This window comes from Mustela nivalis (genome assembly GCF_964662115.1).
Source record: "Mustela nivalis genome assembly, chromosome: 1".
Taxonomy (NCBI): Eukaryota; Metazoa; Chordata; class Mammalia; order Carnivora; family Mustelidae; genus Mustela; species Mustela nivalis.
In genome coordinates, this window is record NC_139020.1 from 94,648,177 (window position 1) to 94,663,530 (window position 15,354).

Here is a 15,354-nt window from a genome sequence, read left to right on the forward strand (position 1 = left end):
TGAGTTTGGCTTTGCTGACTGTTTCCTTTGTTTTGCAGAAGCTTTTATCTTGATGAAGTCCCTAAAGTTCATTTTCACTTTTGTTTCCCTTGTCTTCGGAGACATGTCTTGAAAGAAATTGCTGAGGCCCATGTCGAAGAGGTTACTGCTGGATGGATTCCTGTCTCACATTAAGGTCTTTCATCCATTTAAAGTTTATCTGTTGAATTTCATTCTTCTGTATATTAACTGTCTAATTTTCCCGGCATCATTTATTGAAGAGACTGTCCTTTTTCCAGGATATTTTTTCCTAATTTGTTGAAGATTAGTTGACCATAGAGTTGGGGGTCCATATCTGAGCTCTCTATTCTGATCCATTGATCTGTGTGTCTGTCTTTGTGCCAGTACCATGCTGTCTTGGTAATTACAGCTTTTATAGCTTGAAATCAGGCAACGTGATTCCCCCAGCTTTTTCTCTTTCAACATTTTCTTGGTGATTTGGGGTCTTTTCTGGTTCCATACAAATTTTAGGACTGTTTGTTCTAGCACTTTGAAAAATGTCAGTGGAATTTTGATCGGGATGGCATTAAAGGTATAGATTGCTCTGGGCAGCACAGACATTTTAACAAGGTTTATTCTTCCAATCCATGAGCATGGAATGCTTTTCCATCTTTTTGTGTCTTCTTCAATTTCTTTTATGAGTGTTCTGTAGTTCCTTGAGTATAGATCATTTACCTCTTTTGTTAGGTTTATTCCAAGGTACCTAATGGTTTTTGGTGCTATTGTAAATATAACTGATTCCTTAATTTCTCTTTCTACAGTTATATTGTTAATGTATAGGAAAGCAACTGATTTCTATGTATTTATTTTGTATCCTACTACATTACTGAATTGCTGTATGAGTTCTAGTAATTTGGGGGTGGAGTCTTTTGGGTTTTCCACATCAAATATGATGTGATCTGTGGAGAGAGAGACCCTCAGCCATCAGAAAGGATGGATACCTAACATTTGCATCAACATGGATGGAACTGGAGGAGATGATGCTAAGTGAAATAGGCCAGGCAGAGAACGAGAGTTATCATATGGTCTCACTTATTTGTGGAACATAAGGAATAGCATGGAGGACATTAGGGAAAGGAAGGGGAAAATGAAGTGGGGGAGAATCAGAGGAGGATATAAACCATGACAGACTATGGACTCCAGAAAAGAAACTGAGGGGTTTAGAAGGGAAGGGTGTGGGGGGATGGGTGAGCATGGTGATGGGTATTAAGGAGGGCACGTATTACATGGAGCACTGGGTGTTATATGCAAACAATGAATCATGGAAACTACATCAAAAACTAATGATGTACTGTATAGTGACTAATATAACATAATAAAGACAAAGAGGAGAAAAACTTCTTTCAAGAAGGTTATCTTACGAATTTCAAAGTGATTTTGTTTGTGTATCCTTAATGGAAAGCTTAAACCTACAAACTCAAGGTCTCCTTGTGAAGAATCTTGGGTAGATCTTTTACGTCCTCGTGAATGTGGAGCTGTAAATGATGTTTGTCATGTTTGCAGATCTCCCATTCACAGGATGGGTCTTAGTATAACTGATAGCTGTTATTAACAAGGCAAACATTATGTTTTCCTGCTGATATTAGTTTCTTATTTGCATCCAAAAGAAGCACAGATGTCTGAGATCAGAGAATAGACAAAACCAAAAGTTCTAGGTAAATTGTCCAAAGTTAGGCAGAAAGGGGAGGAGGTATTATAATTCTAAGGAAAACTTATTTGAAAAGCTTAACATAATCAGTTTATTTTTGCTATAGATTCAGCTGAATATTATCCAGGGTAAGAGCAAGGTCTTTAGGAAATAGGACATATGAGAGGTATATGTTTATGGAAGAAAAAGAGGCCTGGGTAAGCTTGGGGATTCTAGGAACCCACAAGATAACATAATGATACTTCTGAAGATGGATAGAAATATGAAAAAGAAATCCATAAGCACAATAAGTGTCTTGCACCTTTGGACAACTTTCACACCTACCCTTACATAGCATCCTTTGAATCAGCTATCCTATTACCAAATAAGCCATGAACATTAAGTCTCTGCTTATGGTTGACAGTCCAAATTTCCTTCTGCTATTCTCCATATCTTGTGCATTTTTGGAAGTCCTTCTCGTCCCTTACATATTCACTCTCCCCTCTCTTGCTGTAATAATTTGCTACTTCAGTTCTCTGCCTTTTTATTTTACCCTGCATTATGAGTAGCTGTTTATGTGTCTGTTCCTTCCATAGGTTTTGAGATGCCCTTAGTGCTCTCTATGATTGTCTAGGTTAACATAAATCAAGTAGTAAAGAATTTTTTTGTTTTGTTTTGCCTTTAAATTTAAATGAAATGGAAGTTGATTGTACAAGCTCACATAGTGCCCTCTGCTTGCATGAACAGTATTTACTTGCAGTTACTAATACTTCATTTTACCTGTGTGCATGATTCAGGGCAAGGTCAGGTTTCCTCATGCGTAGATAGCAGGTAACAAGCTTTGTCTCGATGAAACTTGCCACACTTGATATATCTTCAGCAGATGCTTCAAATGGTTTTCCCAGAGCTGCCCCTTTGCTGCAAAGCTTAAAAAAAAAATAATACCTTAAATTTCCTAATAATCTTGCCAAGTAATTTAGCTTTTATATTAGCAAAACATGTACATGTATGAATATTTTTTCCAAACTACAAGTTAAATATTAATATTTTGATTGTAAATTAAATAAATTGTTGCTGTTCACTGTTATTGGACTATCATATATAATAAGTAACACATTTTACAGTAAAATGGTTCCTATAAAATATTTTAAAAGCATGATATATTTTAAGGGGGTACCATTTGCTAAGAATGTCTATTTTAAAAAATAAAGCATACAATAAGCAAAGATATTAACAGAAAACCAGGTATAAATCACATTAAATACCAGTGCTTTTATGAAAACCCAGCTGAGCAATGATCTAGCACACTATCAAGTTTGATTTAATATAATAAGGGGTATCGGAAGTAAACTCCTAGGAACCATTAACATGATCGGTGATTAATTTGAGTCTGAATCATATTCTCTAAGATGTTATTGAAAGAATAGAAGTGAAAATTTATTAGAATTTATTGGCAGAGGCCACGGTATCTGAAAAACATGGCAAGAATGTAGAATTCTTAATAAAAATTCCAGGAAGTCAGTGGTTTCTGGGCACTGATAAACTGTAGATGAAGAAAATAATTAATTTTTTAGGAGAACCCCAAACATTAAGAAGTCTCAATAATATGACAAGGGTACATCAGCACTTTTTCCCTCCGTGTTTTCTACTGTTCTTTGAATTAAGGCTGATGGGAAGATGAAACCCTGCTTTCTGTTAAATGACCTTATTTAGAATACCTACTTTTTTGCTCTTTTCTATCTCCATCTGACATATATTGGAGAAAATTTTCTCACTGGGGACAATAATATTTGGAATTCATACCTATTTATATATACCTTAATATACATTTTTTTGTCTTCTAAACACCGTTTTTTTCTAAACATTATTTAAATTATATAGTTTAAACTAATTTTTCTTTTATAGATTAAATTGAGATTGGCTTGCCATTCACATTAACATTATTGCCAATTATTTTTTAAAGTGAAATGCATTTGAGAATGGCTGTATTCTGTTCTAAAATGTATTTTATCCAAAAGCTGTAAGAGAAAATAAAATCTAGAATCTAGATGTTTAATATCATAGTTTGAATTGGTAGTTACCTGATAATATTATCTTTTGCTTGGATATCCTGTCAATTGTGAGAATTCATATCATTTAAAAGTCTTTTCCAATTTCATAGGTGAAAAATGTTGCCTCATTTATTTGGTCAATAAATGTTTATTGAATCTAAAACTAATGGCCAGACAAAACTTCTGCCTTTACACTTTAATTTGCATTAGATAGATCTTTTAAAATTGAATTTTGGTTAGGTTTAGTTCTGTGTAAATACCTGTTTTTTATTCCTTGTCTATTTCCATTGACATGCTAATCTCTTATTAATTTAAGAACTCTTTAGGTATATAAGCTATTATCCCTTTCTTGTAACAATTATATATACATAATACATAAGGGTCTTTCCTCTCAAATTATGTTTTAGAAAATAGTCAAATTTTATTCATGTTCTTAAAAGGATTCCCAGAGTATATATCATAAAACTCTTTTCTCAATTATTTTGAGGAAAAAAAGGAAAGACTATTTGTGGATGACCTTAGTTAATGTTAAGTTTGGATATTTTATAAAGATTACCTGATTGATAATAAAAGAGACAAAACATTTAATACTGATCTAGTAACTATTCCTGAGTCTGACCCTCACAAATGTCAAGGACGGTGTAAAAAGATCTTGAAATATAATTTAAGAATATTCTTAGCAAATGGTACCCCCTTAAAATATGTAGAGGGGCACCTGGGTGGCTCAGTCAGTTAAGCATCTACCTCAGCTTAGGTCATGATCCCAGGGTCCTGGGATCAAGTCTGCATTTGGCTTCCTGCTTAGTGGGGATTCTGCTTCTCCCTCTTTCTCCCTCTGCTCCTCCCCTAAGCTCCTGCTCTCTTGCTCTCAAATAAATAAAATAAAATCTGTTAAAAAAAAAAAAAGGCACTGTAGTTTGAACATGGCAGCAGCTTGGGGCAGCATCAGAATCTCCCCTCTTCTATCAATCTGATCCTATAGGACCCAGAAATACCTAAATAGACAATTATTCAGAAAAAAAAGATTTGTGAATGGCATTAGCTCTTTATAAAACCCAAATCAGTACAAAACAAAACAAATAAAAATTGTGTAGTTTTATTTGTTGGTATATTGTCATTAAAACTCTAGACCTTCTTGATAAACTTGATCTTCAAAATGAAACCAATACTTTTTTCAAGTCTCAAATAGACAAACCTCCTGAACTCACATAAAATCTTACACAAATCAGGGTGTAAACAAGGCACACATTGTGTGCATATTTTGTCATTTCTTCTTGTATTCCTCTCTGATGTGATGGAGCAGATAAGCCTCCTTTCTCAGGCAAACTTTTGGTGGGATGAATGGGTGGGCTATTCAGAAAGTAGTCAAGGAATAACCTCCATGAGGACATTCAGATCTTACATGGCAGGAGGAAGCAGACCTTTAGACTTAATAATATTAAGGGCTTTTTCCACAAACACTGAGAGAAAGTGAAGAATAAATGCCTGATCTTCTAACAACTGAAGTATTCTCTACTTCTACAAGATTGAAGGCCAGGAAAAGAATGAAAATGATCAATCTTTTTCTTTTATTAATTATTTTTATTAACATATAATGTATTATTTGCTCCAGGGTACAAGTCTGTGAATTGTCAGGCTTACAAATTTCACAGCACTCACCAAGCACATACCCTCCTCAATGTCCATAACCTAACCACCTTATCCCTACCACCACCAACCCCCAGCAACCCTCAACTTGCTTTGTGAGATTAAGAGTCTCTTATGGTTTATTTCCCTCCCGATCCCATCTTGTTTCATTTTATCCTTCCCTACCCCCCAAACCACCCACTCTGCCTCTCAAATTCCTCATATCAGGGAGATCATATGATAATTGTCTTTCTGATTGACTTACTTCGCTCAGCATAATACCCTCTAGTTCCATCAACATCATTGCAAATGGCAAGATTTCATTTCTTTTGATGGTTGCATAGTATTCCATTGAATATATATAGCACATCTTCTTTATCCATTCATCTATTGATGGATATCTAGGTTCTTTCCATAATTTGGCTATTGTGGACATTGCTGTTATAAACATTTGGGTGCATGTGTCCCTTTGGATCACTACATTTTTAGAGGCAGGAGCAGGGAGTGGGGAATGGGTAAAGGGAATCAAAAGGTATAAACTTCCAGTTATAAAATAAATAAGTCATGGTGGTATAATGGACACCACAGTGAAAATAGTTCGTAATACTGTATTGCATATATGAAATTTGTGAAGAAATTAAATTTGAAAAGTCTCACAAGAAAAAAATTTTTTTTACTATGTCTGGTGATGGATATTAACTAGACATACTGTGGTGATCATTTTACAATAAAAATACCAGATCATCACCTGAAATCATTTTATCACCGAAACTAATATAATATTGTATGTCAACTGTACGTCAATAATAAAAAAGATACACAGTGAAAAAATTTGTTTTTGATAATTTCTATAATTTTCATGTTTTTATACCATAATAAATTATATATTGTATATAATTTTTGCATCTTTTTATATGCTTTGCTTCTTTTTATATGTTACCAATTAAAAAACTAAAATGTATTAAAATCTATTCATGTAACCATTCCAGTTGGGTGTTTCAATATCCCCCTCTAAACAAAAATAAAAATACTAGAAAGAAAATCACCAAAGACACAGAAGATCTGAACAACATAATCAACCAAAAAAATGTTAAATGACATATATATATATATATAAAATATGCATTCTGCTGTAGTTAGGTAGAGTATTTTATATATATATATATAAAATACTCTCTCTCTATATATAAAATATATATAAATATATATATAAAACCTAAAAAGACTATATTGTGGAGCATAAAACAAATCTCAACAAATTGAAAACACTGAAATCATTCAGAATATATATCTTCGGACCATAATGGAATTGAAACTCATCAGTAGAGAAGAAATAAATAAATAAACAATCCAATTTGAAAGTGGGCAAAAGACAAGAACAGACATTTCACCACAAAGGACATACAGAAGCAAACAAACACTTAAAAAAGATCTTTAACAGCTTATTGTTTACCATAATTAGTCAGAGAAATTCAAATTAAAACTGCAAATTATGACTACAGAATGGCTAAAATAAAAATGATACCCAAAGCTGAGAAAGCCAAGAAATGATATCATTCACACATTGATGACAGATATGTAAAATGGTACAGCCGCTGGAGAAAACAATATGGCAGTTTCTTAACAAATCAAACATGCAGCTACTCTACAGCTCAACAATTGCACTTCTGGCCACTTATCCTAGAAAAATGAATGTTCACACAGAAATTCATTCATGAATGTTTATAGAACTTAATTCCTAACTGTCCCAAACTGGAAGCAATCTAGATGTCCTTCTGTGGGTGGATGATTAAACTGTGGTACACCCATACTATGAGATACTACAATGATGGATGAATGGATACTACTTGGTAATTTGAAAGAAAAACAGAGTGATACACACAACTTAAATGAATCTCTAGAGAATTATGCTGAGAAAAAAAGCCAACCCCCCAAATTTACATACTGCATTATTATATGATAAAATTATAGGAAAAGAGAACAGATTAGTAATTGTGAGAGATTAGTGGTTAGTGATGGGATGGGTGTTGTGGTTATAAAAGGCCAATGGGAAGGAATCCTTGTAATGATAGAACTGCCCTATATCTTGGGTGACTACATTCATCTACAGATCTTAAAACTGCACAGAACTAAATACATACACAACACACACATGAGTACAAGTAAACCTGGAGAAAGCTTAAGATTGGTAGATTGTATCAATTCTAATATTCTGATAACAATATGGTACTATATTTTGCAAGACCTCACTATTGGAAGAAATGGTATAAAGAATACATGGAATCTCTGCATTATATCTTGCAACTTCATATAAATCTATATTTATCTTAAATCTATATTTATCTCTATATTTATCTCAAGTAAAGTTTAATTAAAAAATTACCATATTAGTATGTAAGTGTCTCTCATTTTTTCCTTCTCTGCCTTTTTTTTAGAACAGCTGTGATCATGTTTAACTGGGGTTTTAAATGAGAAGATAAATTATATCTGAGGGACTTTTTCCATAAAGTTTTTTCTGTGCCAAATTACGGACTGATTCCTATAATGAGGAATAGTAACTCATACTGAGGTTTGCTCTGAAGTTTTATTCAGAAGCCATTCTGAAAGGATGTATCCATCCCTCTACTTTCTCATCATCGTTGTCTCTTGTTTGAGGACATTTGTCATGAAATAAGGGTTGTGTTTAGTGATAGAGGGAATAATAGAGGGAAGTTGGCAAGTTCTTTTGGATGATTTCATTATTTATTTTTTTCTTAATCATCTTTCAGTTTGTTAGTGCCCACTTCCAAGTAATTCAAGAGGGGTCATGTAAATGGTAACTTTTCTGACCTAGTGCATAGCTGCAAATGTCTTTTTGTTAACATTATACATGCAAATTAACATGGGTGAGTATACATTTCTTGACACATAATCATTTCTCTGCAAATACATAGTTCTCCATTTATATTCTTGTATTTACCAGGTAAAGAAGAAAAAACAGCACTTTTTAAAAATGAAACAGAACATAATTTTTAAAAACTTGCTATATTGAGATTAATTCTTCTACCCACTTAAGCCCCATGTTGCATCACCACTTCCTCATATCAGGGAGATCAGCTAGGGGGAGGGGGGTTGGGAGAAAGGGTGGGGTTATGGACATTGGGGAGGGTATGTGCTTTGGTGAGTGCTGTGAAGTGTGTAAACCTGGTGATTCACAGACCTGTACCCCTGGGGATAAAAATATATGTTTATAAAAAATAAAAAATTTAAAAATAAATAAATAAATAACTTGCTATATTGAAATTTCTTCCTTTTCCTCAAGCCTGTAGTTTTTTTTCTAGCTTCTTGTAATTCAAAATTATTTTAAAAAAATTGCTATCCTGAATTCAGATATGTTGTATTCTCATCTATTTTACCTGGTAAGAGGGATGTTCATTGTGTTTCCATACTCAGGGTGTTTTTTTAACTTATAAAACTTATCTTCAGTTACATATTTGATTATTGATCTTATTCTAACTGCTGTGTTTTCTTTCTTAAGAAAGTAATTCTTAATTTGCATCTTATATCTTTATTCTTTAAGTTTTCTGATTTTTTTTCACTTCCATATTCTAGGAGAATCTCAAGATTGATTGCAATATCATTGGCTTTTTTTGCCATTAAACTCTACTTCTTTAGTAGAGTTTACTTCTTCACAATATGAAGCACTATTTTCATGCCCATTGTGTTTATTCAGAATGCTATAACAAAATACCATAGATTGGATGTCTTAAAAAATGAAACAGTTATCTCTCATAGTTCTTAAGACTGGGAAGTTCAAGATCAGGATGCCAATATGGTTGAGTTCTGGTGAGGTCCTCTTACAAATATATAATGGACAGGGTCACCTCACATGACAGAAAGACAGACAACCAGAGAGCTCACTGGTGTTTCTTTTATGAGCTCACCCCCATTCATGAGGGCTGTTCTTCATAACTTAATCGCCCTTCAAATGCTCACCTCCTAATACCATGATATTGAGGATTAGGCGTCAACATTATGAATTTGCGAGAGGGGGGTGGACACAAACATTCAGTCCATAGAACTCATTTCACAGATGAGGAAACTGAAGTTCAGAGAGTTGAAGTAATCTCCTCGGGCAGATTACTCTGTAGCTTACAGATCATTCTGTAGAGTTAACAACTGGGATTTTTACCTTGATGTCTGGTCATAAAGTCTTTGTCTTTAATCACTACACTAGTGCTACACAATGTCATTCTATGAACTACTGATTTATGATGAAATAGAAAAGAAACAGAATCAATACTCAGAAAACTTAATAACAGCTTCACAGAGAACTATTATATCTGTTGGATCCCATAATAAGAAAATTGGGTTTTGTATTTTTGTCTTATTTTTACTTCATTTTTTCCTAGTAATTCATTTTTTTTTAAAGATTTTATTTATTTATTTGACAGAGAGAAATCACAAGTAGATGGAGAGGCAGGAAGAGAGAGAGAGAGGGAAGCAGGCTCTCCGCTGAGCAGAAAGCCCGATGCGGGACTCGATCCCAGGACTCTGAGATCATGACCTGAGCTGAAGGCAGCGGCTTAACCCACTAAGCCACCCAGGCGCCCCCTAGTAATTCATTTTTACTGTATTTAATGAAATATCAATCCATAAGTGATTGGGAGATAAACGAAATGAAACAGAGCTGGTTGTGCACCAGAGATAGGAAAAAGAACTCTATTAAACTGTTAGAAACTTAGAAGTAGATCCCCATTTAATGTTTTCTCCAGTGAGAAATTTCTCTAGTGACACTGAAAGTTCTCAATGTCATAAATAATGTACATTGAGCAGCCTTGTATATACATCTTTGCCCACATCTTTGTTTTTCCTAACTGTTACATTCTATATGTCATAAGATTTCCTTCCATACTGGAATTGCTGAGTCAGGAGTATACATCGCAATCCAAAAAACTCATTTTAGAACAGACATTATGAAAGTGCTCCTACAGAAAAGTTTTACACTTTAACTAACAAAATATTTAAATTCTTGTTTCTCTTTACCCTCACCCACACTAGCTATTAGCAATGTTTTAATCTATTTATTCTGTGTGAATCAGGTGGGCAAAAATAGCACCGTACCTTAACTTGATTATTTGCTCAACCTCAACGTTTATTGGTTGTGTGTGTCTATACTGTTTGTTCATAAATTTTATTCTAAATTGTGTTGTTCTAATTGTTACTGACTTATTTTCATTTAGTAAATATATAATTTGACTTTTTTCCAATTAATTTATTTTGAGTTTTGTTTATCACGTTTTGGTATCAGGTTTATGCCAGCTTTGTAAAAACAAACTGGAAAGATTCCAATCTTTTTCAATACTGTAGAACATTTTGAAATAAATAGTTGAAAAAAATTTTGAACTGAGTTCCTTTCACTTTTTTTTTCTTATTTGATTATTTTTATGTTTAGGTTTTCAATGTTTTACATCAATCCTGTTAATTTTAATAGTCTTACAAAATTTTTAGTTTCACTCAGGTTTTAAAGTCTGTCATTACAGTGAAGAACATCATATTCTTGGAACATTTTAAATGCCTGTGTTATTAGTTATGTCATTCCTTTCCTCACTATCAGTACTTTGTAGTTTTATTTTATTTCTTAACTAGAATTGCCAGAGGTTTGACTATTGTTTTTTTCTGAAAGCAACAAACTCCTAGAATAATTTTTTAATTCCCCTATTCTGCTTTCTAATTCATCAATTTTGGTTTAAATCTTGGCTATTTTTTCTCTCTGTCTTTCCTTAGGGTTTTTTTTTCCCCCTCTTCTGAAGTTCTTTCACTAACATATTTAAATGCATAACTCATTATTTTAGTTTTATCTATATGTATGTTTGTTGTATGCTTCTGTGTTTCCCTCAGGGGGGAAAAAATCATAGCTTTTATTTCCAGCTCTTTGCCAGCAGCTAGCTAAGATTGCTTATTAGTACTCTTTGCAACTTTATCCCCTACTTTCCTTAGTTACTTATAAGAATAAACCTTTTTTGCCTATTTGTTGGTCATTTATTATTGCATTATTGATGGATTCTCTACTCAGATCCTTTATTATTTGTCTTCCATGTTCTAACTATTTTTCTTGTTGGTTTCTATGTGCCTTGTCAAGGAAGCCTGGTGTTTTGGCATATTCTGCATTTCTTTCCCCATTCTACACATTTTAACCACTCCAGAGAACTGCATCTACCCCATGTCATAGTGCTTTTCAAGATACAGATCTTTTAATTGCACGAGCCCAATGTTGAGGAATCCTTTTTTGCTACCCGTGACAAATGTCTGAGAATAAAGCTTATCTAGAAGGAATGGAGCCAAAGATAGAGAAGGTGGAAAGCCCAACACTGAATCTTTATATTCTCTCTAACAAAATATGAAAGATAATTTGAAGAGGTAGTATTCTTTGGTTATTTTGAAAAAGTAAGATTAGGGAATTAGAGGATATAAAATTATAAAGAACTAGAGATTAAATTGCAAAGTGAATTTTAAACCAGAAGCAATAAGTAAAAAATAATTTACAAAATCAAATCAGAAATGTGGGCAATCTCTAAAAAAATGAAATCTATTAAAGATTCCATTACTAATGAACTTTGATAATTTCTAAAACATTTTCAAATATATAATTACATTTAACTTCTTAGTATCTCCATGAAGTAGATAAAATAATTTGCTCCATTTGACAGGTATTAAAACCTATGCTAAAAGAGGTGTAATGATTTGCCCTAGTTAGTAGCAGAGGCTAGAACTGATTTTTTTAATAGAAAGTTCTCTTTCCTTTATGTCAGGCTCATGGTCCCAAGTTATTCTATTCACTTTTTTTTTTTAAGATTTTATTTATTTATTTGAGAGAGACAGAGAGAAAGAGAGAGCATGAGCGGAGAGAGGGACAGAGGGAGGGGAGGAAGCAGACTCCCCACTGAACAGGGAGTCCGATGTGGGCCTCGATTCCCAGGACCCTAAGATCATGTCCTGAGTCCAAGGCAGACACTTAACCGACCAAGCCACCCAGGTGCCCCTTAAGTCACTTAAGAAAAAAAAAAAGTACCTAATACCTCTGTTAGACATTGGGGAGACTCTCTCACTACAACTCCTAAGGATTTTCTTTTGGAAAATTTGTTTTCTGGATTTCACCTTAGTTTAATATTTCCCTTTCTTTCTTACCATGTAGAATCTAGAATCTTTCCAAAAGCTTATCTTTTTATAAGAGACTGACACAAGTCAAATGTTTGGTTGAGATTGGTTGGTGGTTTCTTCTTGGTTGTCCTTGTAGTTCACTTTGGTGCTGTTAGAACTTACACATAAAACTGTCTTTGCCAGGAGAATTGGAAGGGAAAACAAAACAAAACAAAATTTAACCCCCAGAGTTTACAGCTTTTTCACCACTTCTCATCAACTTCATATCTCAAGATCAAATAAATCACTGCTTGTCAACTTCCATTTCCCAAATGTTGAAGGGATTAACATTTATGCATACATAAGGAGAGGGCTAATAATGGATTTAGGAGATGAAATAGCACCAAGAATGCCCCGAATAAGTCCTTGAATGAAGCTGAGGACTGCTAGCATTCTAGTTAAAAAAGGCTCTGTGTCTCTGAGTTGGGCATGCAATAGATGTAGATAATAATCTACTTTTTCTGATGTCCTTCCTTTTGTTTTGTTTTGTTTTGTTTTAATTCCACCTGGTGTGTGGCACATCTTTGAAGATATTTTGCTTTTTAGAAATCTCTTCATCTGGGTTAGTGCATCTAAGGGCTGAGAATTAGGCACAAGAACTAACCACTAACTTAACCTGCAAATTTTTAAATAAGATATTTAAAATTTCTTTTGAGATGCCAAACTAGATGTTCATTGCAAGGGTCTCATTACTAATAGTTTTAAATTTCAATAAATACCTTTTTATAGTTCTTTAACACAGTTGAAAGAAGCTCTACACTGTAGAAGAACACCCATTGGTTTTAAATTTTCTATCTTCTTGTTACATGAAAGAGGAATGAATCAGAGAACTCGTCACTTGTAACTTTCCACATGGTGCCACATAGATCTACTAAAGTGTCTCCCTGGGAGAGACAGAGTGTGTGGGGCTAAGAGATGCGGAGAATTATGTTCACACATCAGCAGACTTAAAAGTACCATCAGGGTTTCAGGAGCAATGCTTTTCAGCCAAGTAGGCCACTATGTGACCTCTATTAAATTTATGGGAATTGGAGAAATGAGGTTACTCCCTGGGTGACAAGTTGTTGAATGACAGTAAAAAGTAATTAATCACTCCTACTCCTATTTGTTAAAATAGGTACGCTTCAGTAGCCCCCACCCCCAGGTAGCCTTAAAATAGAGGTGTGGTCATCGTAGGTTTATTCTACTGTGTTTCACCTTTATCTGACCAGCCAGCAATATGCTTATGCTCTGGAGCATGTAGATGATACACATTAACCTTCAGAATTTTTTTTCAGGAATACCCCTAAACTCCAGCTATCTGATGTTTAAGGCAGAGCAGAAATATGGTAGGAGTAAAATAAATTAATACAATAAAACTTCCTTCCTTCTTGCCCCTGCATTTCTGCTCATAAAGATATGATTTTAAAATGAAGATAAGGTTAATAACACACTTGTTTTAAGGTAATTATTTGTATTGTAAAAATTAATATATTATTACATATAAATTCAGCTCTTTATAATAGTTGTAATAGCTAGCATTTATTGAGTGCTGGTTATACATTTAGCATTGTCCTAAGCTCTTTATACATAGTGTCTATGAGATACTATCCTTTATACATGGTATCTTATTAAATATTATCACTTCCAATTTTCAGATGAGAAAATTGGGTTTAAGGGAGGGTACTAATTTACAAGACAGTAAGTTCTAGAGTTATGGTACAAACCCAGATCTGCTGTCTCACCTAGGTCCTGTGTTCTTAGATGGTATGCTCCTCAGCTAACCATTGTTAGTCACAATCAAATCCTAGAAGGATCACTGTGAATCCCAACAGCTTAATTTAAATAACATTGCTGTTTTATTCATGACTACTTCATTCATCTTCATATATTCAGTAACATATATCTATATTTATGTCCATATCTCACTGGACTACATTAATTCAATAGTAGGACAAGGAGGACAAGCAGGAAAAAAGAGGGACAGTCAACATTTATTGAGCAATCAGGTAAGAGACTTCCATATACATGAATCATTTCACTCCTACCATCACCTATTTTATAGGCAGAAGTCGACTAATTCAAGAAGTGGAAGAAGCTAGAACATGTAGAAATGGAGACAAGAAGGACTAGATCAGGTGTGTACATACAAAAGAAAGAAGAGATGCTAAAGGTGCTATGGTGAAAAAAGGAGCACAGTTCTTATCAAAATCACAGGGGTCTTTGTCTGGGGCCCAGTGATGAAGGCCTAGGCAGGCAGCAGTGAGAATCTGGTGGAACAATGTCAAGCCAGGATTACCAATTCTCTAGGCAAGGGAGTTTCTAGTCTACTCTTTCATCTCCTTTGCTGAATAGCAGTAAAATTAAAATGAATATTGTGAAAACATTTGATAATAATTCGGATTTTGTGGGACCTTTGGTCTTTATATATAAAATGCACATTTCTTTTCCAGTTTATATTCATGTTAATTAAATATTTTTCATGACCTCATTTGGTTTAAGTGGGGAAACGTGAGCAGTCTGAGAGGGTATGTTTTCCTTGGAAATGTTGGAATAACCACATAAAACAAGTAAGATATTAAAAAATTATATGCTTTTGACAGGACAGAGTTTTCAGGAACTTAAGAATTAAGGTACTAACCCCCCACCAAATCCACAAATTTAATGCCCTAAAATATATCACTTGAGTTCACTCCCATGTTCTCTTTCAGTTATCACTGACATAACAGTATTATTTTGGAACAAACTCCAATGGAGCAGTATATGAGTCAGCAATTGCCATGAAAACACTGCAAAACAAACCACCCCCAAATTCACTGGTGCACATGAGTATATAATTATTTGTCCAAACAT

The 15,354-nt window shown here is 33.9% G+C and overlaps 1 protein-coding gene and 1 long non-coding RNA gene across 5 annotated transcripts in view; one reads left to right on the forward strand and one right to left on the reverse strand.

Annotated features, from left to right (window-relative positions):
* The window catches only part of SPATA16 (spermatogenesis associated 16), a 253,671-nt gene that overhangs the window by 175,342 nt on the left and 62,975 nt on the right, over window positions 1-15,354 (reverse strand). For all 3 annotated transcript variants that reach the window (XM_082688992.1, XM_082688990.1, XM_082688991.1), the window contains exon 3: window positions 2,447-2,592. In XM_082688992.1, coding sequence (XP_082545118.1) covers window positions 2,447-2,592 — 146 coding nt within the window. The remainder of the gene's footprint in view (window positions 1-2,446; window positions 2,593-15,354) is intronic.
* The window catches only part of LOC309843588, a 30,411-nt gene continuing 29,457 nt past the window's right edge, over window positions 14,401-15,354 (forward strand). For both annotated transcript variants that reach the window (XR_014300232.1, XR_014300233.1), the window contains exon 1: window positions 14,401-14,510. This is a non-coding gene — a long non-coding RNA (uncharacterized lncRNA). The remainder of the gene's footprint in view (window positions 14,511-15,354) is intronic.